The sequence below is a fragment of the Dioszegia hungarica genome, assembly GCF_025882075.1.
Source record: "Dioszegia hungarica strain PDD-24b-2 chromosome Unknown MKK02contig_25, whole genome shotgun sequence".
Lineage (NCBI taxonomy): Eukaryota > Fungi > Basidiomycota > Tremellomycetes > Tremellales > Bulleribasidiaceae > Dioszegia > Dioszegia hungarica.
The window spans coordinates 1562274-1586502 of record NW_026515779.1 but is presented as its reverse complement, the minus strand read 5'-3'; the positions used below and the strand labels follow the sequence as shown (position 1 = coordinate 1586502).

At 56.1% G+C, this 24229-nt stretch overlaps 9 protein-coding genes across 9 annotated transcripts; 5 read left to right on the top strand and 4 right to left on the bottom strand.

Annotated features, from left to right (window-relative positions):
* Nucleotides 1-195: 195 nt before the first annotated feature.
* MKK02DRAFT_15407 (kinase-like domain-containing protein) lies at nucleotides 196-1630 on the top strand (the record flags this gene model as incomplete). Its single annotated transcript, XM_053085558.1, has 9 exons — nucleotides 196-249; nucleotides 345-450; nucleotides 509-582; nucleotides 644-742; nucleotides 811-957; nucleotides 1009-1097; nucleotides 1149-1275; nucleotides 1336-1417; nucleotides 1539-1630. Coding segments are annotated over 9 exons (870 nt in total), but the record flags the coding sequence as incomplete, so codon positions are not given.
* Nucleotides 1631-4373: 2743 nt separating this feature from the next.
* Nucleotides 4374-6752, bottom strand: MKK02DRAFT_41109 (N-acetylglucosaminyl transferase component-domain-containing protein; the record flags this gene model as incomplete). The annotated part of the gene is made up of 12 exons (XM_053091442.1): nucleotides 4374-4445; nucleotides 4504-4565; nucleotides 4618-4732; nucleotides 4788-4927; nucleotides 4980-5189; nucleotides 5243-5459; nucleotides 5509-5536; nucleotides 5602-5713; nucleotides 5762-5993; nucleotides 6168-6357; nucleotides 6418-6599; nucleotides 6648-6752. 12 exons carry the CDS (start codon nucleotides 6750-6752, stop codon nucleotides 4374-4376), a joined length of 1665 nt encoding a protein of 554 aa, XP_052942575.1.
* Nucleotides 6753-7024: 272 nt separating this feature from the next.
* MKK02DRAFT_41108 (PAXNEB protein-domain-containing protein) lies at nucleotides 7025-8711 on the bottom strand (the record flags this gene model as incomplete). Its single annotated transcript, XM_053091441.1, has 4 exons — nucleotides 7025-7599; nucleotides 7658-7841; nucleotides 7891-8126; nucleotides 8240-8711. The coding sequence occupies 4 exons, from the start codon at nucleotides 8709-8711 to the stop codon at nucleotides 7025-7027; spliced, it is 1467 nt and encodes a 488-aa protein (XP_052942574.1).
* A 195-nt stretch (nucleotides 8712-8906) lies between these two features.
* On the top strand, nucleotides 8907-11492 carry MKK02DRAFT_30529 (armadillo-type protein; the record flags this gene model as incomplete). Its single annotated transcript, XM_053088068.1, has 8 exons — nucleotides 8907-9050; nucleotides 9128-9303; nucleotides 9354-9441; nucleotides 9492-9738; nucleotides 9794-10015; nucleotides 10061-10218; nucleotides 10265-11008; nucleotides 11064-11492. 8 exons carry the CDS (start codon nucleotides 8907-8909, stop codon nucleotides 11490-11492), a joined length of 2208 nt encoding a protein of 735 aa, XP_052942573.1.
* Nucleotides 11493-12627: 1135 nt separating this feature from the next.
* On the bottom strand, nucleotides 12628-14251 carry MKK02DRAFT_30528 (uncharacterized protein; the record flags this gene model as incomplete). The annotated part of the gene is given in 7 exon segments (XM_053088067.1): nucleotides 12628-12825; nucleotides 13027-13250; nucleotides 13306-13365; nucleotides 13620-13875; nucleotides 13931-14019; nucleotides 14039-14108; nucleotides 14174-14251. 7 exon segments carry the CDS (start codon nucleotides 14249-14251, stop codon nucleotides 12628-12630), a joined length of 975 nt encoding a protein of 324 aa, XP_052942572.1.
* A 575-nt stretch (nucleotides 14252-14826) lies between these two features.
* Nucleotides 14827-16304, top strand: MKK02DRAFT_41106 (Mnd1 family-domain-containing protein; the record flags this gene model as incomplete). The annotated part of the gene is made up of 10 exons (XM_053091440.1): nucleotides 14827-14869; nucleotides 14983-15005; nucleotides 15054-15155; nucleotides 15252-15340; nucleotides 15393-15406; nucleotides 15595-15629; nucleotides 15688-15795; nucleotides 15890-16049; nucleotides 16135-16215; nucleotides 16270-16304. 10 exons carry the CDS (start codon nucleotides 14827-14829, stop codon nucleotides 16302-16304), a joined length of 690 nt encoding a protein of 229 aa, XP_052942571.1.
* A 1336-nt stretch (nucleotides 16305-17640) lies between these two features.
* MKK02DRAFT_30526 (uncharacterized protein) lies at nucleotides 17641-18651 on the top strand (the record flags this gene model as incomplete). Its single annotated transcript, XM_053088066.1, has 3 exons — nucleotides 17641-18239; nucleotides 18300-18380; nucleotides 18453-18651. 3 exons carry the CDS (start codon nucleotides 17641-17643, stop codon nucleotides 18649-18651), a joined length of 879 nt encoding a protein of 292 aa, XP_052942570.1.
* A 316-nt stretch (nucleotides 18652-18967) lies between these two features.
* MKK02DRAFT_41104 (uncharacterized protein) lies at nucleotides 18968-20227 on the bottom strand (the record flags this gene model as incomplete). Its single annotated transcript, XM_053091439.1, has 8 exons — nucleotides 18968-19027; nucleotides 19076-19167; nucleotides 19231-19321; nucleotides 19433-19532; nucleotides 19593-19710; nucleotides 19761-19804; nucleotides 19875-20169; nucleotides 20221-20227. The coding sequence occupies 8 exons, from the start codon at nucleotides 20225-20227 to the stop codon at nucleotides 18968-18970; spliced, it is 807 nt and encodes a 268-aa protein (XP_052942569.1).
* Nucleotides 20228-21146: 919 nt separating this feature from the next.
* MKK02DRAFT_20566 (P-loop containing nucleoside triphosphate hydrolase protein) lies at nucleotides 21147-24225 on the top strand (the record flags this gene model as incomplete). Its single annotated transcript, XM_053086278.1, has 14 exons — nucleotides 21147-21315; nucleotides 21381-21471; nucleotides 21529-21664; nucleotides 21722-21835; nucleotides 21900-22160; nucleotides 22214-22268; nucleotides 22316-22370; nucleotides 22427-22619; nucleotides 22675-23133; nucleotides 23189-23338; nucleotides 23394-23524; nucleotides 23578-23668; nucleotides 23723-23814; nucleotides 24036-24225. 14 exons carry the CDS (start codon nucleotides 21147-21149, stop codon nucleotides 24223-24225), a joined length of 2187 nt encoding a protein of 728 aa, XP_052942568.1.
* Between the last annotated feature and the right edge of the window lie 4 nt (nucleotides 24226-24229).

Genomic DNA, 24229 nt, shown 5'->3' with positions numbered 1-24229 from the left:
GCAATGTGTTTACGGCATTGCGCCTAGACCGCCTTGAACGTGTCTTGCATTCCTCATCCACATTCATATCAATCCCTCCATCCATCCATCACTCTCGCTATAACATCAGCAACATAACAGCTCTTCACCGCATACAGGAAATATGTGAGACCAGCTATATACTACAAGCGAAAGAGAAAAGGCTGAATGCGCAGGAACTACGTACAGCTCGAGAAGCTGGGAGAAGGGACTTATGCGACTGTTTACAAGGTATCTCCCTCGCCGCTCCTTTTGGCTACCCTCCACCTTCTTCCGCCAGGCTGCCTTGCTCCGAGTTGTCTGATGTATCTAGCTGACGCGAACAGGGCAGATCACGGACCAATGGCGACATTGTAGCGCTCAAGGAGATCCACCTGGATGCGGAGGAGGGGACACCTAGTACCGCTATCCGAGAAATCAGTCTCATGAAGGGTATGTTCCTCCTCTGCCTCTTCTCATACGGACATGTGATCACTACTGACTTTCACAGAGCTCCGCCATGTCAACATTGTCAGACTACACGATGTAATTCACACCGAGACCAAGCTTGTCCTGATCTTTGAGGTCAGCTATGGTTCCCTTAGCAAGCCAGAGAAGCAAGAGGCGAGAGCTGACGATGCCTTAGTTCTGCGAGATGGATCTGAAGAAGTTCATGGATCTGCATGGGGACAGGGGAGCTCTGGACCTGAATACCGTCCGCAGCTTTACGCTTCAACTACTCGAAGTGAGACCTTCCTCCCTCAAAAGTCCTCCCCATTCAGCAAGCATTACGGAACACTGGCTAACAAGCAGGGTATCGAGTTCTGTCATGACAACCGTGTACTCCACCGTGACCTCAAACCTCAGAACCTGCTCATCAATCGAAGGTGCGAGCTCAAGATTGGGGACTTTGGTCTGGCTAGGGCGTTTGGGGTGCCGGTCAACACTTTCTCGAACGAGGTGAGCTGAAGTCCCTCCACACGCTTAGGAAGGCACGAGCTCATCTCATAGGTCGTCACGCTCTGGTACCGAGCCCCAGACGTGCTGCTCGGGTCCAGAACATACAGTACCAGCATTGACATCTGGTCTGTCGGCTGCATGTGAGTCCGCCTTTCGTCAGGACAGTGGCAGGCTCGGAGCTGACTTGGTAGTATGGCAGAGATGATCACCGGCTACCCATTGTTCCGTGGTCGAGACAATCAGGATCAATTGATCCAGATTATGAAGATTGTGGGGACGCCGAGCGACGCTACTCTGGCTCAAATACGCATGAACTCTGTGAGTTCGCTGGCTCGTAGATGGGTTCATCTAGGAAGACCATAAGCTCACACTATACAGCCGGAAATCCAGATCAAGACCCCGCTGGCAAAGCATGCTAAGCAGCCTTTGCAGACCATCATTCCCAAAGCACCTCGAGATGGTAAGCTCTCCTTCTGCCTACGAGCCGACATCCCGGTCCTCATTATCCGAGCACCTTCTCCGCTCTCGCTGATCATTTCCTGTTTGCGCCCACATACAACACAGCAGCGCTGACAGTCCAGCCATCAACCTCATTGAACACCTTCTCCAGTTCGAGCCTACCCGCCGACTAGACGCTCACCAAGCCAAAGTCCACTCATACTTCACCTCGACCCCCATCACTCCGCCCACAATGCCCGCTTCATCTTCCATATCATCATCGACCGCCTCCCTCGCCCTGCCTCCCCGAGTTGCGGCTCGCGCTAGCCAAGCGAGCGCAGCTGTCGCCGCTCAACAGGCGCAGAACCAGCAAAGTCAGCAGATGCAGCAGGCGCAAGTCCAGGCACAGCAGCAACATCAGCAGCAGCAATTTATGATGATGGAGCAGGCGAGGCAGCAGCAGCAACAGCAACAACAGCAGCAGCAGTACTACTGTGAGTCGATCTCATACCTGCAGCGACCTGAGGCGCATTGACAGCTGACTTCTCAGCCGATCCTCAGCAACAGGCTAACGCGAATGCGCAGATGCAGATGGCGCAAGCGCAGGCTCACGCGCAAGCTCTCGCTCATGCCCAAGTTATGCAGGACCAGCAACAGCAGCAGCAGAATGTGAGTGAATGTTTGGGAGATGATGTTCCATCGGTCTGTGGCTGATGAGAGCAGGCCTACTACATGAACGGGAACGGGAGTGGTAATGGAGGATACCAGCAGTAAGGCGGTAGTAAGCGCGGGGCGGGCGCGGACTTCAAGGTGTGCCAGAGAGCACGGGTGGTGTAGGCAGGTGACTTTTCTTGCGGTAGAAGCATAACTTTCACGGACGTACGAGTCTTTCATGTATCTGTATACCTTCTGTGAGGGTAGGGATCCGCTATAGCTATCCACTAGGATGCAGCAAACGACAGCGAGCGTGGCCGCTCGGATATACGCGGATATACCTCCCAACCTGCAGCTGGTCTTGCGGAGATGCTTCTCTCGGCTGAACTGGACTCATGCATAGCTATCAACTCCTACTACCCTCCTCGACATCATCTACTCGTACAATAAGCTACGCATCATCGCCGGACATCCTAGGACGAGGCGGCGGAAGAACCCGGCCGTGACAGAATCAGCAGCCGCACGCGGTCCCGCAGGCACACCTATCGATCAGCGCCATCCGCGATGTATGAGATAGGCAGAGAAGATGAGAAGATGAGAGGTAAGAGATGGGAAGACTTACGAGCCAACAGTACCGCACGAGCTGCATGAGCCATTCTCCCCGGAAGAGTTGCACTGGTTGATCTGACCTGTCAGTTCTGTGAGGCGGAAGGGTCGAGAGCAGGGGGGTACGTACGGGAGACATTGTGGGTGTTCAGGTGGAGTTGTTGGATTGAAGGTGTCGTTGACTGATTTGGGTGGTGGTGTGGTGTTGGGATGAGAGGGGGAAGGGGGTCTTGTTAGGGGCTCTTATACCCTCCGAGGCCTCCTAGGGAGGAGCATGGGGACGCAGTCGTCCTTGTCCTTTAGCGAGCGAGAGAAGCACGAAAACAAGCTCCGCTTCTCGTCTCCGTCTTGATCATACTCAATCACTAATCACTTGATCGCTTCGGCGGTCATCTCGGCGATCACGAGGAAGGCTCGATCAGAGGACACAGTACCCTCGCGGTATACACACGGCGGCGGCCTCGAGGGCGCCAAATCCGACCGAGAACAATAAGCGAGCTGTCGTCACAACCAAACCAAGATCCTCCAAGGTTCACTCTGGCTTCGTTACTTGCACCTCACGACTCGGCACTACCAGGCGCCGCACACATCTTAAGTGATCTGACCCTGATTCCGGTGCTCAGCCGAGCACAACAAGGGCTGAGCAAGAAGCCTCACCCCTTCGGCACCCCTCCTTTGCTGCTGATGCCGACGCCACTGATCTCTCACCTAGGCCTTCCAGCCTTGCTCCGGCGGCAGATCTGGGGTGACTAATACAGCGTGCTTCTCTGATGGAGCGCTTATTGTCCCCGATATGTTTTAGGGGGTGGGACGACACCAGTCCAGTCACCTGCCGAGCGGCCCATGAGAGCTATATAAACCCCTTCACCTCCTCCGAGTTCATCTTCTCTATCCCACACTTCCAACTCCACTTCAATTCCACCAACCTCAACCAGCAGCAGTCCAGTCTAGTCACTTTACGACCTCACCAACGACCAAACAAGATGTTCACTGTTAGTCCGTCTCCTTCTCCCTCCCCGGCCCTGCCCACTTCTCTCTTCGCTCTTGCCTGCCCCGGGGATGAAGCTGACTTGTAGGCTCCCGTCAACACTCACGAGCCCTGTACCAGCTGCGGCAAGCCTGGGTACGTGTTCCTCCCCCACCTCACCTTCTCCCCACATTTACCTTCTGTCCTACTCCTTCTTCTTCCTTCTTGGTCTCCTCTCGAGCTTCCTACCCGTTCCTCCGACTCTGAGCCCTCTTTGTGCCCCTGCCTCACGTTGGATCCGCGCGCCTCTCACTCCCCTCCTCTCTTTGATCATAGTTCACGCCGCCTCCTCATCCCCTCCCTCTGGTCCGGACTCTGCCCGGAATATTGCTGATCCCCAGCTGTTCTTGCAATGCCGGTGCTTGCGGCTGCTAAGCCCTGGCACAGCCCACCTCGCCCCGGCACTCTCTGCTCGCAGTAGCCCCCGGTGGCACCATCAATCCCTTCACTCTTCGCTCGACTTCAACTTGATCCTACTCAACTACACGCATGTACTTTCGATCGCATAGGCGGATATAGACGGATGGGGATAGGGATAGGCGGATAGTAAATCAGATGTGGGGAACATGCAACTTTTTTACCTCCTTCGAGTCCGAATATCCTACTGCTTGCGTCGAGAACTTGATAGCTGTCGTGCATGGAGCATCTCGTCACATTGCATGATATACAACCGGTCGAGTGGATTTGTCCGCTACTGATCTGCTTTCGCCTGTTGGTGCCTGAAGATACCGCCAAGGATGGATGTCATCGGTCGAGGGGAGTTCTGACAGCATCAGGGCTCATTCAAATTCTGAGTACAAGCCAGGCAGGTCTGATCTCACCTTCAGCACCAAGGTCGGTATTCCTGCTTTCGCACTAGGTCGTAATTCGAAGTAGATCCCGGCTGCCCATGTCAGTTCGTAGACTAGCCCGTACGGCTGCACGACGCAACTGACCTGGAAGTCTTGACGGCTCCTTGACCCGTAACAGCACTTCAAAGAGCGGAAACGAGTTGAGCGCAGTCCTCAGTGTCCGCAGACAATAGGTCAAAGCAGATACTACCACTGCAAGCTGATAGCTGAGCTTGCTTCCCTTAACAGATCTTAATTCTAAGCCGGCAGCTCACCAGAAGGAAGAGGCTAGCATAGGTCAGCACGGTTGGAAGGAGGAAGGCAGATACTGTGAAGAGTAGTGTACCGAGGAAGAGCTGATCCACGTCGTATTGGTACGAGTCTGTGCGCTGGCGGAGCACGTTCCATCGCTTGCCTGGACTATCAGCTTGGATCGTCTTGGGAGAGCCAAGAAGTGGTTAGCTCACCTCGGAAGAGGTTCCATAGACCGCCTAGCGACGCGAGCTGCCACCGGCATATCCCCCTCGTCATCGTGTTGCAGAGCCGTAGGTGTAGGGTGAACAGCGATACCACGTCCTCCAGCGCGGCAAGGAAGAGGGTAAGACCGGCCAGCGAAGTGATAGCGAGGGCGGTGGTCAGCAACAGCGCAAGAGACTGGGTCATTGGTAGCATGATTTCTGAATGATTAGCTTGTGTGTAGACCCAAACATGATGGGGCACGTAAGCTCACCTTTCCAACTTTGCAGTAATATGGTGAGGGTGGAGCAGTAGAATTGACTGAGCGGGGTATTAAGCTTCAGCCCGACCGGCCAGTCATTGAGCCAGGTCAGAGCGGAGATGATGTCGCTCGCGAGGTACCGCTCGACGAAGGCGGGGAGATGATGCGCGAAGAAGCGGTCGTTGTGCGTGAGGACCTGATATGCGCAGTAGCCCAGGATAAGGTCATTCTGCTGCGTTAGCTTGACCCTAGACAATGAGAATGTGCGTGCAGCTCACCAGGATGAGCCAGACAGTATTCCAGAAGCTAAAATATCAGTAAGGATCAGACATCGGAAGACCCAAGGAAGACCCAAGGAAGCTGATGCGCACCGCATATAACGCTTGCTCCTGGTCTCGATCGGAACCTCTTGCGCTCGAAGCGTATTATGGAAGCGCCGAGGCGCTTCTAGAAGCTGGGTGCTTCGCAAGGCGATTTGTTGTACTGCTCATCAGCGTCATTTCCGTGGCTACGAGCTTAAGACGGACTGACGGGTCGCGCTGGCGCTCAGAGTTGAAACTGGACTCCAGCCGACGGACTGCCGCTGGTTGGCCAGTCGCACGAGCAGCCCTGAGAGGATGGTGATCGGCACGAAAGCGAGTGCGAGTACGTTTATGACAGGCATCGTGGAGGAAGCGAAGCGTGAGATGGACGGTGGAGCGGACTTGGTCTTTGGGACCAAAGCTCGCTCGATCCGCCTTCGGGCCGCCTTCATCGTGTTGATCTGAAAGTCAGCTTGAGGGTGACAGAAACGGATAAAGCTGGGCCAGGTATCGCTCCCCAGCCTTTGACTCCTGCGGATCCACAGCGGATTCCCTCACTGCCTGGTACCGTCCCCCCACCCCTTCATTGTATATGTGCGCCCGTCGTTCTGCTGAATATGCGGTGAATGACCTACCAAGCGCAGCATCTCCTCTACCTCACTTTCACTCTTTGAAAATCCCGCTCTCGGACCATATGAGTCTTGCACGCCCAAGCAATCAACAGCCGCTGACTGATCGTCCGCTTCGGCGGTCGGTCCCGAGGCGGTGAGGTATCGCAATCGATCCGGATCAGGCGGATCAACTAGGATCACCTCCATAGACGGCCTGCATTTGTCAGCTATCAGTCTCAGACCCCTTGGGAGGGTAAGGAGGTGGAAAGCTTACTCGCAGTGCACCAAGCGCCCCGTACTGAGCGTCAAGCGGGGCAGATCCACTTCTTCTCGAAATTCCCCTTTGGCCTCCTCGGGGCGACAGACGACGGCGATGACCCCAACGACCGGTGTTTTTGGTGTTTTTGCAAGACCGACTGCGTCTCGGCACTGTCTGATGATATTCTGAGCCTGTTGCTGCGAAGTCAGGTGAGGGCGCATGGACCAAGAGAAAGGAGGACTGACCCAGTCGTTGACGACAGTCAGGACGTACACCGCTCGACTCGTCCGCCAGCCGAGGGCATAGCCTTCATCAGGGGAGCGTAAGCTGGTCGGCCAGATCAGATGCATAGTCCCGCTCCGCTAGGCGCTGAAGACAGCTCGAAGGTGTTGTGGTAGCAGGGGAGTTGACAAAGTAGAACGTCTTGATGCTTGGGTCGCGCAGAAGCTGGCGCAGAAGGCAGCAGTGACTAGTGAATGCCGGCATGACGAGGAATGCGGAGTTTGGAGATTTAGCTTGTCGGCGGACTGTGATGACAGGAGAGCGATGGGATGCGGCTGTAGTCTAACAAAGTCTATGCTCTTATATGTGAATAACCATGATATCCGCTTCAAAATGGGCCTCAGAACTCGTATAGATCCGGGCGGTCATGCCTGACTATTGGCTTCTGACCGCCCCCCGCTCCATGCCCGTGCCCATGCCCGTGCCCATGATCATGAGCATGTCCGTGCCCTTCCCCGGCTGGCTCTTCGTCCTCATCGCCTCCGAAGCGCACTTTCGCCCTGACCTTCTTCGGCTTCTTCCCCACCTCCACCTGATCCGGGACACTCTCTGCATTCCCCATCTTCCCGACCACCTCCACGCCCTCCACCGCCTCACTCCTCACTTCCGTCACCCGGGTCGGTCCGGCATCCAGTACCGCTGCAACATCCTCCACTGGCCCCGTCCGTCTTTCACTGCTCCCCCCTTCGATCCCGAGGTGTGCAGTCTCAATGACGAGCCCCTTCCGCTTGACGCGGAATCCGAGGTTGTTCGCCCCGGCACCACCGCCGCCGCGCTCGTTTGTGGCTGACTGAGAGACACCGAGGAGGGCGGAATGGCGGAGTGTGGGGGAAAGTAGGGTATGGGTCGTGGGGAATTGATGTAGCGTCAGGAGGCCGTGTAAGGGTGCGAATGTTGGTGCGAGGGCGGGATTATCTGTCGTGTCAGCTTGCCCACTTGCAGCATGCAAAGCACAGGGCATTTGATAGCCCACCTGCAAAGCCGTGCATTTCGACACACGAGTCCGTCATCCACGCCAAGGACTTGATCCAGTCCTCCTGCCCGCCCGTCCAGGCCGCTGGCGGTGTCGATACCAGATGTGGGGGCAGGGTGATGATCGTTCCGACCGGTCGAGACCGAGTGAGACTTCTCAAGGCATGCAGGAAGCGATGCATTTCCTGTTTGGTCAGCTTTCTCAGTGACAATGTCAGACACCTGTGAGCTCACCTGTGCTGTTGGATCTCCCCAGTCTCCCCCACCCAGCTCATTGATGGCCAGCCGGACCGCCGTGTTCTTCTCTACCTTGTCTAGATATATGCTCAACCGCGATAAGATGTCAGACATGGTCTCCCATGCTGTTGGCTTGGTAGCGAGATCGAGAAATGCATGTTGACCTGATCTGGTCGCTTGGGACAGGGTATCGGCGGGGATGGTCTTCATCAGGTTGAGCCCACTAGATCTGCCTATGCGGTCAGCTGAGGTCTGAGTCATACCACTTCGAGCCATCGACTCGACGGACAAGAGCTGGAAGCTCGTCGGAGTCCCGCATCCTCTGCTCCAAGTTCCGACTACTCACACTCGTCCATAGTCGCCAAAACAGGAACAGTCAACTCACCGGTTGAAGTCCTAAACTTGCTCATTCCCTCATATCGCCATGCGATTTTCCCTCCTCCCCTTCCTTCTCCCTGCTCCCCACCCGCTCCTTCACCCTCACTCTCGCTCCCTCCTCCATCTGTACTCCGCTCCTCAACCCACATACACCCCTTGACCGTCTCCCGGCTCCCGTCCTCCTCGCCAACGATACAGCAGCTCTGACCACTTGTCAAGCCCTGGGCTAACCAGTACCGAGTTAGTAGTCGACCCCATGCTGAATGTACGTCCGGTGTAAGAACGAGCAGCGAGGCACCAAGAGGGAGACCACCGCCGAGGAGGTCGTCTAGTGAGGGAACGCCTGAAGGAAGGAGGGGAAGCGAGGTGGATGGGGATGGGCGAGTTCCAGCTGGCGGAGCTGCGGACGACGGACCAGCCCGGCGAGTGAAGGAGGGCATGAGTGTGGTAAGTTGTGGTTTGATGTCGTCGGTTGTTGCTTCGTCGCTACCAAAAGTCCTCTCGTCGTCGCCTCCACTTCTCTCGTCATCACTTTCCCACGGTGGTTGTTGAAATTTCCGCCCAGACAGCTTGCGACCTCCACTTTGACCGCACTCCTCACTGCTCATATACCTTTCATACTATATCCAGTCACCATGGGCAAATCGCAGACCAAGAAGAAGACGCAAGCATGGCGCCACAACCCCATCCGAGTGCCAGATGCGCACGTCGGAGCTGGAAAAGCGGAGGGCAAGGCGGACCCAGGAAAAGAGAAGCAGATGCTTCCTATTCTGAAGAAGGTGCGTCCCCCTGAATGAAGCATACAACTTGTAGTTGAGTACATGTTGGTCCTCAAGCCTCAGCTGATACCAGATAGCTTTCTTCGCCCGAATACGCCGACCGGACATGGGCTTGCGCTGCTATCTGCAACCTCATCCAAAACGACGCAGCGACGAGGCGACTCTTCCAGTCTCGCAATGTCGTTGGGGAGCTGATCGAGCGGCTGTCGGACAGCGTAGACGAAGTGGTAGTGGAGGCTTCTGGAGCCCTCAGGTGAGCCCACTAATCCAGTCTGTCCCCGACGGCCAGAGCTGACGGAGCAGGAATCTTGCTATTGATGGTGGACACGAGCTGTGCGGAGAGATGTTCAACAAGGGGATCATGTCCCACTTGACCACTCTGACGGTCAAGGTGAGCTCCGAGGAATGCACCATTGGCAGGACAATAGCTGACATTGCAAGATCTCAGCTACGATCGATACCATCCTCGCCTCAGACCCTTCGGTTCCTCGGGAACATACCGACGCGGAGGCTCAAGCCCGGAAACACCTCCTGGCCTTGTCTGAGAATATCATCTCTCTGATTTGGTGCTTGGCTGAAGCGAGCCACAAGACTTTGAATGCGGTCAATGGAGCCGGGGTAGAAGGATTGCTGGTCAAGGTAGTGGAGGGGCGGAAGGTCGTGGGTGCGGGCGTGACTCTGGCAGCGCGTGAGCTTGTCTCCTCAGGAATGCCTTTGATCCTGATCTAAGCTGACAGACGCAGTACAAGCGCTCTACTCCCTCACCCAGGACAATCGGCCCTTCACCTCATCCGTCCTCCGCCATCCTTCCGCCATCTATGCACTGGCCGAGCTGTGTCGGGAAGACCACACCCCAGCTGAAGAAGCTGGAGCAAAGAAGCGGTCGAAGAAGGGGAAGGGGAAGTCGGAGGGTTCAGAGGAGGTAGGGGACGGCAGGGCTCTTCTCTCTCGTCTCCTAGCGTGCGGTATGTCCAATTCAGCTTCATACGGAAATGCAGCTGATGGCCAAGGTATCCTGCGCAGTATTGTCAAGCCGGGCTCGAGATCAGACGAGGATGTCGATATCCAGCGCTTGACGAATGAGGTCATCATGCCGCTTGTCAATGAGATGCTGGACCTCGATCTTCCCAACATCACCAACCGAGTCTCTCAACTGGCTTCTGAAGCTGTAAGCTGAAACCTGCACCGTGCGGGAAATTAAGCTGACTATCCAGGCCCAAACGGAAACGGACAAACCATCAGCAAAGGATTTGAAGACAGACCATCAATCCTCGGCCGAGCAGACACTTGAGCGGATCGAGCGGATGCTCAATACCGTTGTGGTCGCACTCGAGATCCTTACCGGTATCTGCGCCGGTCTGGAGGATGAGGAAGAGAAGGAGCCGGCTGGTCCCGGCGCGGAAGTGGAGGAAGAGGGGATGGTGCAGGATGACCAAGACGAGGATGAGGAGATGGATTCGGATGAGGCGGAGATGGACGACGAGGATCTCATCAACGAGGCGCTGGATCATGCCGATATGGCCGAGGACGACGAGGACGACTCGCCCACAAAGGTCAATACTGCGGTCACCATCCAAAGTCTTCTCTCGCACCACCTCCCTCAGCGACTCGCCAAGCTCGGTCAGCTCACTCCTCTCTCCTTCCCGCCAGCGGGAAGTCAACCATCATCGCATCCTCCTACTACCTCGGTCCTCTCAACTCTTCATCTGCGGTCGTACGAGGCGCTCAACAATCTGTTGTTGACTGTCGTTGCGTCACTATCCGGCTCGACGAGCGATGCGCGGACGGCAGAGACGTTCCCATTACAGGAGCTGTGGAGCTCCCTGATGGGGACGGTACAGATGGTGTCAAGCGAGCCGGATGTGCTCATGGAGCGGGGACAGGAGATGAGGCCGGAAGTGCTGGAGATGGCTTTGGGGTGCTTGTGGGGTATCATTAAGCTTGGTCCAGGCAGTCTGGTAAGCTAACGACTTCCCACACTTGTTGATCCCGGGGCAATTAGCTGACATCCAGAATATCACGCCAGACCAACTCCAGCTTCTCCTCTCCCTTTCGCCCCTCCTTCGCACTCCTCTCGCCCGAACCCGGCTCATCGAATCCCTCTCGACCCTCGCCTCCCGCCCTTCTGTCACCTCCTCCGAAAATCAGCTCATCTCCACTTCCCTCTTATCGTCCCTGTCGGTATCAAATGAGCCCGAAACTACCATCTCCCTCGTCAATGCCCTTATCGATATCTACGCGGACGAAACACGCGAATATGATGCGGTATTCAGGGATGGAGGGTATCTGGCGGCCTTGACCTCGGCGGTAGGGGGCGTGAGGGCGGCAGTGAGGAAGGTGGACAAGAAAAAGGAGAGGGAGATGAGGGCCCGAGGGGAGGAGGCGGTAGAGAATCTGACGGCGTTCATAAAGTATCGGAGACAGCTTGCGAAGACTTCATAGCTTCATAGATTCGGACATGCAGCTTGCGATCTTGTGTAGCTGCCAGCTTCTGCACACCCCTCTCAGAGCGCTTCTACTGCTATTGCATAGTCAGGGCATGCCCTGAACGAGTGCCGTAAAGTCAGCAAATCTACACCCTCTCTCCTCCCTTGTCGACCCACCTTGTGGCATGTCTCACATCTCACACCTTACTTCACTGCTCCTCCCTCCAAGTCAGACATAAAATACAGGATTCATAGTCGTTTTTGAAACGCTGAATCGGACCGACCTCCCGTTTAATTTTCGACGATAACCGTAGGAGAGTAAGTGGTCCAGACGTCCAGGACTGAGACACATTCCGCAGATGTCTCAGACCGGGATGACCTCGACGTCTTTGCTCACACCTTTACACTGCTCTCCTTGCACTCTTCTTAGTCTCATTATCCAGTAAAGGTCTGTCGCCGTATGATATGGGGGACAGGTCTCGGGTCTCGCGTCGCCTCGGAGCCGAACTTTCCTTTCATTCTGACAGCTAACAGGATAGTTCTGACCTGTGTCGACGTGACCTGTGGTCAAGAAGACGGTCCAAACTGACTCTTCGTTATCCAGGTCTTCCTATGCGCCCGCGATACGGCTCGTTTGGAAATCGCGTCAGTGTGTGTGAAAGACCCTCTGGTCTATGGTCGAGGGGATCAGGACGGCGCTCACCTGTGCCTCAGGCTCCGGACCCCGCTTACCTTCTCACCTCTTGCTGATCGACCTTATAAGCCTGATGATATCGGTCGAAGACGTTCTCTCCCTCTTGCCATTAGCTGATCGAGCTGCCTGCTGCTGTGGGCGGAGATTGAGGAGCCTTAGCGGAGGGGCTCTACTTCAGCTGAGGATGATCAGGGTGAGTTGTCCGTGCGTCTCTTGCTGGACTGAAGATCTGACGACGTGTCATCTGACACGTATTCGTAGCATCACTACTCATATACGTCATGCCTCGCTGGCTGGGCAAGCTCGGCATCCATCGGCTCCGGTCGATGATATCATAAGTCTCATTTGACTCACCTTCTGACCTTCCCCTCAATGGGCGCTAGGCAAAGTGACACAGTTTGTCATACTATGTCACGCAAGCGAGGAGGTCCTGCGCAGGCCTTTCTCAAGTTCTTGACTAATAGGCGTGGGATAGAGGTGCTGATGAAGCGGCAAGGTCCGAGGATGCGCCCGGCACGGCCACTGCAGCCATGGAGAGGACAGACGAGCGAGCGCTGCCTACCGGCCGGGACTTGCCGCTATGCGCGTGCCTATGGATGATGTGCGCTGTTGGGGCTATGAGATCGAGCTGGGCAAAGAGTGGCGAGGCAGCTACCTATACCAAGCTCCCTCGCAGCGTTACCGGTTGGCTCCTTGAGCGATCAAGCAAGCGGGGCGGAAGATCGCCGGCTCGTGCGTGGCGTGACGTGCCCAGGGGATCCAGGAGAAGCTGTATCGCCATAGTGAGCAATGTCTGACCTCGATCATTGCCTGGGTATGGATGTTGCGTCAAAGGGCGCGGGAACACCATACTAACGAGCTCGGTATGCTGTACTATATCTGCTTGAAGTTCCACGTTGAAGACACGGGAACGGGAACGGGAAAAGGAGGCGGGAATCTGTGTCAAGACGACAGTATAAGTACAGAGTGCATGCCTTTTCCATCCCTTCCCCTCCTTTCCTCCTCCAAGTAGCTGCCTGCTGATCGACTGAACTAGCTCTTCCCCTCCCCAACCACTTGCCTGCTCGCCCCACTTGCTATCTGTGTCGTCAGTATAGCACTTCACTCAGCGACGCAAAGAAGAGAGAAAACTCACCATCTCGCCCCCTTGCCGCACTCCATGATACTCCTCCTCTTTTTTTGTGCTTTTTCATTTCTGATATATCAGCTCGATACTCATAGCTCGACATCGAACGGTAGGACGCTGAGGCAGGGACGAGTAGGTGGGACGCAGAACCAGAGAAGGACTTACTATTCATTTTTTTGGAAGTTTCTATTTTCTACCCTCTCCCCTCCCGTTCCCCCTCCTCCTCCACTCAACTGTCCTTGATCTTCTGACCTCCCCTACTACTATCCTCCTCCTCCCTGATTCTCCCCATCCCCCCGCACCTCCACCGTCCTACTGCTGACCGGCAGGTCCGGTGGCCACAGGAGACGCGGGAGGGGTCGGCAGGCTTGGCTGCGAGGTGGGGAGGGGGGGTTGCGAGGCTGCAGGAAGGCCCTGCACAGCCTGATACTGCCAGTACTGAGGCAGAACTGGCGGGCCTGGGTAGGCCAGCACCCGCCTCGCCAGCCGGGGGGCTGGCGGACAGGGTGCGTCATGCGCCAGCGGGGGAGGCGAGGCGGTGGGGGAGGCGAGGGGGGCGGTTTGGCTCATTCCGGCGTTCTGACATCAGCTCCTTTGACCATACTTACTCTTCCAGATGTTCTCGAATACTCACTGGCTCGAGGATGGCTATACTGAAAATACAATGAGAGGGGGGATTGACGTGCAAGGGGGCAAGCTTATGTACCCGATCCCAATCTGACCCTGATGCTCATTGACTCACTTTCCCTTGGTGGCAAGTCGGCGCTAACACTACACAGGGCACGAAATCGCCTCCGGAATACATATCGCACCTATACCCGAGACATCAAGACCAACGCCTGCGCTCTTTCCCTGCCCTTACGCACGATAGGCGCACCTGGAAGGGACTAATTTCGACCTGCCTCGTCGTGAAACGCTTCGAGGCGATGCAGCTGGGGCACTCATCGGTGGTCATGGGGTCAGACTATCGCCCGGCAGACCCGGTAGTCTGTTCCGGACCCTCGGTCATGGAGGAGCAGAGGAAGATGTAGTTCCGGGCCGAGGTGAGTAATCCCCATTGATTCAGTCTTTGGAGTTGTTTGGAGGATAGGAGGGTCAGGAAGGCGGCGGAGGAAAGATTTGGAATGGGATGAGGAAGTGGGAGATCTATCCCTGACCATCTCTGGCTTGGCTTTGTTGGGCTGGGAGCACGATTTCAAGGTCTCACATTCCCAATTCATGCTCCTGAGCTCCTCTGGGGTGTCTGGGGAGAGTAGGAGATCGATCGGGAAGGATAGGAATGCGGAGTGTAGCTTAGGAGCTCTCTCTGGGGCCGCTGTAAGCTCTGGTGCCACTATGGATGATCTGTGCGCGACTTGTGTGTATGAGAGGACGGTCTGTGTGTGCCCAGCTTTGACACCCTTGGATTCCCCCTTCACCTCGCTTGTTCATCCTCTTCTCTCTCCGTCTTACTTCTTCATCATCCTTCATCCTCATTTCAAGCTCATTACAAGCACTTCAGTATCCTATATCTCGTAGACAGGCAGAAAAATGGCGCCCCGAGGACTCAGTGCAGCCGAGAAGAAAATCAAGAGTAAGCCCAAAGGATATCCACTCAACCCTTCCTTTCCTTCCTCTCCCAGACGCGCCTCCCCCTTCCCCTGCTCCCACTCTCTCGCCTGGACGCGCCGCTGACTCCCCCTACAGTGCTGGAGATCTTCCATGAGACTGTACGCTCTCCCTCTGCTTTGCTCGCCACCGGAGACTGACGAGCGTAGAAGGAGTTCTTCACCCTCAAGGAAATGGAAAAGCATGGCCCCAGCAAGTCTTTCGATACCTCCCACCCTCTTCACTTCTCCTGGACCCGCTCTACTCCCCCCGTGATGCCTTTGAAATGAGCTGATGGAAGCAGAAATGAAGGGGATTAGTGAGTTTTTGCCCCTTCCCTCTTCCTCCTCCTTGTACTGCCCCGACAGTTCCTTCCTGACGCGTCCGTAGCACAGCAGACGGTCAAGGAGACACTGGACGACCTAGTTGGTGATGGCTTGGTCAACTTTGACAAGATGTGAGCTATGTGGGCCTCCACGTTGGCAGTGGCCGGAAAGCTGACTCAACAGTGGCACAAGCAACTGTACGCCCTTCCCCTTGCCCCCCTCTTTCCTTCTCCTTCACCTCCACGCCTTCATTTAGACCTCCTAGACTGCGCCCCGTCGTTCCAGCTCCGAGCGTTACCAACTTCCGGCCCCGCGCAGGTCGCAGACCCGCCTGGACTGGCTCAGCCACCTCTGCGCTACTCGCTGACCTCTGCTGACGCCATAGACTTCTGGGCTTTCCCCTCTGCGGCCGGTGCGGCGGTACGTTCCCTCTTCCTCCCTCATTTAACACCCTATAGACATGAGCTGACGGCCATAGAAACAAGCCGCCGTCGACAAAGCCAACAAGGAGCTCGAAAGCGTCACGGCCCGTATCGCTCAAGTCCAGGCCGCACTCGTTGCTGCTCAGAAAGGGAGGGAAGACACTGTGAGTACTGGCCACTCATGGCCCACCGCCTCGCGACTCAACTAGAGCGTCCTCTCTGGCGAAACAATGGGCGAGAACTAGCTGATTCCCTTAGGCGGATCGGAAGAAGCTCCTCGTCACTCTCGACTCTGCCCGGGCGACCAACATCGAGCTCAAGACGGAACTTGACGCCTATGGAGCCGCCGACCCCGTCAAGTATGAGCGCAAGAAGCGGGCCATTGAGGTGTGCAAGGAGTCTGCTTTGCGGTGGACCGGTACGTTCCCAGATAGCGCTCAGCCACCTCCACCGTCCCCTTGACTCCCATCTCTCGACCTAAAGAGCTGTAGCTGATGGTGTAGACAACAGCGTCGCGGCTATGCAGTATGGCAGGGCCACTCTTGGGGTGGATACGGAGTCACTGAAGCACATCACAGGTATCGGTAAGCTGGATGCGCTCCGCCCATGGTACCCAGATCCAACAGCTCACGACCCAGATGACCTTGACGAATGGGAGGAGCTCAAGCTTTAACGACCGCTCAGCAGTCCTACCCGCTCCGGCTCATCCTCACTCACTGACCCCCGCTCGACTCCCGCTTCATCAAGAATCGCCCAGGAAAGCTGTACCCGACCGAGTTGTAGAATAGAGCAGTTTCCTAGTTCACACCGTCATGTCCATGCATTGTATAGCTAATATAATCTCTGGCTCCTGATCGTCTTCAACCCTCGTATTGAGAGGTAGCACGCCGGCGAGGGGCTTAGCACCTGATTGCAGCTCAACTTTGTCAGTGGTCGCTAGTACTGGCATTTGCGATGGATCCGTATATAGCCGGCTCGCTTTCTCTTCTGGATGAGTTTCTCGACCTGATGTCTGCTTGCCCTCTCAGAGTAATGGCTGTCACCGCGTAGAAGCATTGCATGCTGCCGATCTCTGCCCTCGCTGTGGGTGGCTGGCTCTGGCTGATTGCTGCCAGCCAAAACGCCACATAAGCGGAGCCACGTTCGGCGATGGCCGGGAGGTGGTGACGTAATTGAGGAATGGGATCTTTTGGTGTTGCTGGTGCTGTGCAGGTGATGATGAGGGCGTCAGCGTCAGCTGTTTGGGAGCGAGTCTTCCTCGTCTGCCTTCGTCGGGCGTCATGAGAAGGGTAGAGCAACGATAGGCTGGATATCAGCATGTAGACACCTGCTTCCTTCTGCCCGGCGCCGACCTCCCTCTTCAGCCTTCCGTGACTCCCAGCGACCCGCGGCTTCAATCTATCAATCATCCCCATTACCATGTGTCTCACTTCGTCTCACTCAGTGTCACGCTCATACGCACCAAATCGACACGACTCGGTTCGGTTCCGCCCTCAGCCGGTACCTGATTACATCGACCCCGAGACGATTCCCAGCGCTGGAACCGCTTGGGAAATGGCCAATAGCGCGTGACAAGTTGAGTCAGGTGTCACTTTACTCCGCTTGTTTGGTGGAAAAGCTAGCTCGGGAGGCGAAGTTGGGTGACTCTGATAGGTCCCGTGAGTCGTGGAGCTGGTCGACTCGCCCTCCGTCGAAAGAACTATAACAACCCGCCTCCTCGATCTTGCAGCCACCTCTCTACAATCAACCTCGAGCCCACCAGATCACTCAACAGCCCTCATCGGCGTCCCCTCCCTCTCCATCTCACCATCTCCCCTTCGCGACCTTCACATATCCCATTCATACTCCCACTCCCTACGCATACAATCCTCCTCGGCCCACCGTCAGCACACTCCTAGACATCCAGCCGCCGAGCCTCCTCCAGAGCAAAGCTCAGAAGGGAAGGGAAGAGGATGTCCTTCTTTCCGGGGTACGAGCACCCAGTCCAGGAGGAGTACCCACCCCATACAATGCAGGCGTCATCATCCGGGTACTTTGACCCGTCGGCACACTACGAGGATCCCCCTCATGCTGGGTCGGGGGTCTTCCAGCCCTCAGTCCTCGGCCCTCCTGGCCCTCCACGCCCTCCTTACCTCGGACCGCCAAGTATGGCTTCCCTCCCACTCGCATCCCCTGCCGAAATAGATACCCCTCGCCTCGCTCCATCCGGCATACCTCCCTCCCCTCCTGACAACATGCCTCCACACCTCCAGCACGGCAACGACGAACGCATGTATCAGGCCCAACTCCAGCAGGACCAGCTCATGCTGGCAATCCAGCAACAGAATGGCGGACCACTCGTCGGCCGGCCGGCTCTCTCGCTCCATATGGACGTCCGTCAGCGCGCCACACCTGCGGCGGGGGAGCAGATCCACTGCCTCCCCAAGGACGTCGTAGACCGGTTCTGCGACATCTATAGCGAGTATGACCCGGAGCTGGGCAAGCAGGCGAAGCGCTTCAAGTGCCTCATTGCGGATTGCGAGCGCGTTTTTCCTCGCAAGAGCGCTATTTCAAGTCATATCCAGACCCACCTGGATGATCGCCCGTTCAAGTGCCCGGCGGAAAACTGGTAAGTCTGATATCTCTCTCGCGGTCGCTATAGTGAGCGACAGCCGAGCTGATGGACCAGCACCAAATCCTTTGTCCGCCACCATGACTTCAACCGGCACATGGAGATGCACATACCGAAGAGAAAACACTCATGTAATTGGTGAGCAGACCTCTTTTTTACGCCTGTGCTCGTCATGCTCGTGATAGTCAAGGACGTCGCTGACCATTGCAGTGGCAAGGACTTTGCCCGCGCCGACGCACTCGCACGACACCGCCGGCGAGAGCTCTTCCCCTCCTGCGCGATCGACGTCGAGCAAAACGACCTCCCCTTCCCCGCTGCTGGCGAGCAGGCTCCACACTCGGGTGGTCCGGAACGTGCGGTCAGGTCGCAGCCCGCTCGACACCGCTCGGGACCATACACATCAAGGTAGACTCATTGTTGATAGTCGTCGTGATACCTATTCCTCTTCTTAGCTTTTCCTTTTGGTTACCTTAGTAGTTTGTTTGATCAATAAAAACGAGCTGTTACGAGTCTCTCTCTGCTGGCCCCTGCTGGTCTGTACAATATGATGCATGTACATATACCTCCAGCCTGCGTATGTACAGCGGCATGATGAGAAGTTGCGCCGGGCGTGATGGAACGAGTGAGGTGGATAAGTATGGTGTCGAGGTCTTGAGCCGGAAAGTGGTGTCGAAGTGGACGAGGGCGTATCTTGAAGAGCGAGGGCGAGTCTTAAAGGTAGGGCATCAGGTCCAGGAGAGAAAGCGTTTCGTACCGCGAGTGAAGGAGGAGAAGTCCTGTGCGTCCTACAGGGATCAGCTCAGTCCTGGTTGGCAAAAGGAACGATAACTGACCTCGATGTACCGTGACCCAGCCTCGGCCGCCCCGGTCTGCACCTTGTCCAAGCTGAGCAACACCTCCCTGAGCCTGGCAGGAAGCTCCTGGTCTGTGAATGTCAGCTGGCGCTCGGGACATCATATGCTCCTGGAGTCGAGTTGCTAGAGCTCACATCGTTCCATAGCGCTGTTTAAGCGACTGACGAGCTCCGCCCGGTCCTTCAGAAGAGCCTCGAGCGGGTTACAGGTCGCTGAGAAGTCAGTCTGTGATATCAGCTGTGCTTTAAGCCTATTCAAAGCCGAAAGCGGCCGGCAGCTGATGATTACGGTCCGCTGTACCTCTGTCGGGTTCAGGATCCAAGGGATGAGACCTACCTGCATTGTGGATCGAGCATGACCGAGCTTCTTGATCTGATCCGTCGGGATAGAGATTTGCGCCTCGAGCTTGTCCAGCGTAGCTGTGACAGTATCGAGCCTGTTACAAGTCAGCTTGGGAACCGTCGGATGCACCAATCCTACGCTGCTCGCAGCTCACCTCGTCTGCACCGAAGTATCCGCCAGGACCTCGTTACCCGCTGCGTAGATCTCGCTGATCTTGTCTTTGCCTTTGCTTGATCCCTGGCGCGTAGGTCTGATACTGGACGGCTTAAGACCTGACTGAGTAAGCTCAGGTCGTCTCGTCCCTACGCTCCTTGTAGCTAACCTGCGGCTCCCTTTTTGGACTTGGGGCCCGTGGTAGACTTGGCGCTGATCGATATGAGCTATGTTCCCGTGCCGTACCGCTAGGTGAGGAGCAGACAAGGCCCTGGTAGCTCACATAGACTTGAATATACCCTTGACAGGCTGTTCTCCTGTCTGCTCGTCTCCTCCCCCATCTTCCTCCGCGTCTACAGGGTCCGTCCGCGCCTTCTTCTTCGCGGGCGACTTGGCTCCCACCTTCGCCCGCTTCGAAGTAGGCATGGAAGGCTGACCGACTTCCTCTTCGTGCTCCACAATTTCAGTCTTCGATGTCGGCTTGGGAGAAGAGTGCGAGGTGGCCGGGAGGGAGGTTCGGGACTTCTTGGCGGCCGCAGGGGGTGCGGGGCCGGGCTCGGACTGACGAGGCTTTCTCGCTAGAAGAGTCAGCTTCTGGACAACCGTACTGCGGCGTACCCGAAACTGACGAGGCATGGTGCTCACAGCTCATGAAGAGCTGCTAGGTCAGTGACGGCGGTATTTCAAGTTGAAGAGTGAAGTATGAAAAGGGAAGAAGGAAGTATGAAGCGAAGGGGGGGAAGTTGCCCCCTCGTCCCCTTCGTGACGCCCACCCGCACTGACCTCCACTTGCCCACATTCCTTTGCTTCTTTGGGTTCTACCGATAATTAACCGGAAAAGCAAGTCGCGTCCAAGCGCGTCCACTTTTGCTTCTCTTTCGCTTCTTCTCCTCTGCTTCTTGCTTCTCGCTTCTTGAAGTCCAAGCGCCACTCGCAGCTCGTTGCTCGGACCTCTTCACGAGAAGCAAAAGCTATGACCGCCCTCTCGCCCCCACCCGCCCTGCAGAACCAGGAGCAAAGCTTCGACACTTCAAATACCCTGTTCGACTTTGATCCTCTTCCTCCTTCTTCCCCTCCTACTTCCAGAACCACCGAACCATCGACCAGCACCAGCGCGAGTACCAGCACCAAGGCTATCCCTCCTACTTCCACTACTACCTCCAAACCGGTAGAAGACGAGTTCGATGCGGGCGATATCTTTAACTTCGAGCCCCTCCCCAAGGTTCCCGCTGCGGCCAAGAGGGATGTACCCTTCCAGCGGGGAGGGGACAGTCCTCCTCCAGACATGGAAGAAGAACCAGAGGACTGGGATGCTTTAGCCGCCATAGCAGAAATGGAGGCGGAGTATGGTGGTCCAGATCTCGCTCCTTCCTCCTTCAAACCAGCTGCTTCTGCCTCAGCGAGTCAGAGTGGACAGAAGGAGAAGGACAGAAGCCTATACGAGGAGTTCGGGATGGCCGATATGTTTGATTTTGACGAGCAGCCCAAAGCGTCTGGTAAGCTCCCTGCCGCTCAAGGTCGTGTGTCTTGACCGCGAGAGGAGACCGAAGCTGATATGATAGGTTCACGGTCAATATATGTCCGACCCGCCAGCCCGGTGTATGTACCCCCTCCAAGGGTGCAACCGCGGTGCGACCTTCCTCCTCTTCGCGCAGAGACAGCTTCGGGGAGCTATATCACCTTCAACCGGAGGTTCAAGCCTAGTCCACCATCACTCACCGTGAGTTCACGCGTTCGAGGGGAGAGCGACGCGAACGCACAGCTGACTTTTAGGACGAGTCTCTCGGAGGTAGAGGTACTGCACCGTCCTTGCTCGGTCAGCCGCTTCATCGACTCATGAAGGACGTGGAAGATCTGAAGAATGAGCAAAAAGCAATCCAGTCAGTTAGTGAACGCGGAAGAGCATGGAAATCCGAGACGCAGGAGCTGATATATAGGTTGCAGCGGAAGTACGACGAAGAGACTCGCCGTGCAGCGCTCGAAGCTCGGACGGCAGCAGGTGTTGGGCCGGGTCGGACGATGTGGGTGGACAAGTATCGACCGAAGAAGTTCTCGGATCTACTAGGGGAGGATGTGAGTTGACAAGTTCTCTGCGAGAGTTGCATTGAGGAGAAGCAGCTCATGACATAGCGTACACACCGAGACGTCATGTCCTGGTTGAAAGAATGGGACAAGTGCGTCTTCAAGCGCGCTGCGCCTAGTAAGAAGCGGAAAGCTGGCGCGGAGGAGGAAGAGAATCCATATGTGAGCTCCTCCCCCTTCCTCTTCGGTAAGAGTCCGAAGTGGGAACTCGAGCTGATCTTATTAGACAGACGCCTTGGGTCGACCTCGCGAACGTATCCTCCTCCTCTCCGGCCCGCCCGGATTTGGGAAGACCACCCTCGCCCATGTTCTCACCAAACAAGCGGGGTATCGTACCCTCGAGATCAACGCGTCGGACGATCGGAATGCGGCGACTGTATCGACACGGATCAAGAATGCGATTGAGGCCGGAGGGGGGATCATGGATAAGGGCCGGCCGGTGTGTGTGGTGGTTGATGAGATTGATGGGGCGACGGGTGGAGACCAAGTAAGTACTGAGCTATGGTGGCTTGATAAGCAGGCTGAAGCTGAGATATCCAGAGCTTCGTCAAGAGTCTCATCAAGTTGATTCAGGACGTACCTGCAAATCGCAAGAGTGAGCTACGTGCTCCACCATCCTTCGCACGCAAGCTCACGTCTCAGAGAACACACCAGCAAGACCGCTGCGAAGACCCATCATCTGTATCTGCAATGATCTGTCAGTTGTGCACCCCGGTCACAGGCATATGAGCGGCACATGAGCTGACTGTGCAGCTACGCCAACGCTCTCCGTCCACTACGTCCTTATGCCCGTATCGTCCGATTCCGGAAACCTGCGCCTCAGATCCTCGTCAAGCGCCTTCAGGAAGTATGCGAGCGGGAGTCCCTCCAGGCGGATCTGAGGGTCTTGACGAGTCTTGTAGATCTTACAGGTGGGGATGTCCGAAGCTGCCTCAATACACTCCAAGTGAGCTGGTGGTAATTTTGTGATTGATCAATCCAGACCTTAGCTCACTTCACAGTTCATCAAATCCAAATCTAGGACTGTTACCGAAGATCAAATCCGGACCGCCTCTATCGGATCCAAAGACTCACTCACCACCCTCCAGAACGTCTGGAACGCCCTCTTTATCCCCCTCGCTTCGAAAGAACGGCGGAAGCGACAAGCCTCTTCCGGGTCGGACGGCCGATACATCCACCGCCTCGTCCCCCTTATCGCCTCCAGCGGGGACATGGACCGTCTCGTCCAAGGCTGCTTTGAGCATTATCCAAACCTCAAGCCACTGGACGGGAGCCTCGCCAATGTCAGCAAGCTCCTCGATGGTCCGCTGGGCTTCTATGATACGCTCTCCAAACGGGTCGGAGAGGGGGAGTATGAGATCATGGGGTATATGGCCTACGCGATTACTGGGTTTCATGCGCACTTGGCGGCGCCGGCGAATAGTACGAGGTTGACCGAGTGGCCAAAAGCGGATTATGAGGTGAGCTGCCGGCCTACCGAAGTGAAGTGGAAGCCGTTTAGCTGACGAGAAATAGTCGTATCAGGCCCGAACGGTCAATGCGGAAGTAGCCACCACGCTCAAGACTGGATTCCCACCCATCCTCCGTAGTCTCTTTTCGACAACGACGACACTGACGGAGCTCATCCCGCTCTTGATACGGATCATTACCCCGCCTCTCCGACCTGTGAGCTTTGATGCTTGAGGAAGATGAGCTTCTGGGTCATAAGCTGATATAATAGGTGAATGCGAATATCGTCAAGCCTGCCGAGAGGGCGGTGCTGGACCGGCTGGTGGAGTTGATGATACCCCACGGGCTGAGCTTTTGGGCTGAGAAGGCCGAGAATGGACAGCCGATGATGCGGTTGGAACCGTACGTCCGCTAACTTCTTCTTACAGGTTTGGAGGGATCAGCTGACACTGTAGCCCGATTGATTGTTTCATCCATTATGATGGCAAGAGAGCGGACGATGTGGCTGCTGGGAGGTTTGCGGTGCGGCAGGTTGTTGCTCAGGCTGTGAGTTAAGGCGTGTGGGACAACTAGGCAGCCCGCTTGTAACTGATACAGTAGATGGATGCGGAGATTGCTAGGCGTAAGAGTGGAGCTTCGGGGGATACGAGGACCGTAAAGGATAAGCTGGTGGGAATGTATGGGGCAGCCAAGTGAGTTCAGCTGAGGACTGCGCCGCGGTGTGCGGGTCAAAGCTGATATGCGTAGGAAAGGGCATCAGGTGCATACTGCGCCGGCTAAACCTGACGCGGTGAGCTTATCCTCCAGGTTCCGCTTGAAAGCAGGGCTAGAGAACAAGCTCATGCCGTAGCCTATACCGACTGATTTCTTTGGGCGGATCATCAGCAAGAAGCCATCAGCTATCCTGGGCGAGACCGAGGGTCAGTTGGGGCACCTGCAGACTGCGGCCTAGGACAAAGCTGACAAGACCAGCGCTGGATCCCGAAGCCGAACTCAGTGCCACACCGCCTCCACCGGCCAAACGATTCCGCGCCGTCTATAAATTCCACGAAGGCTCCAGTAGCGCCGTCCGGAAGTGCATCAAGATGGCGACATTGATGTGATTTG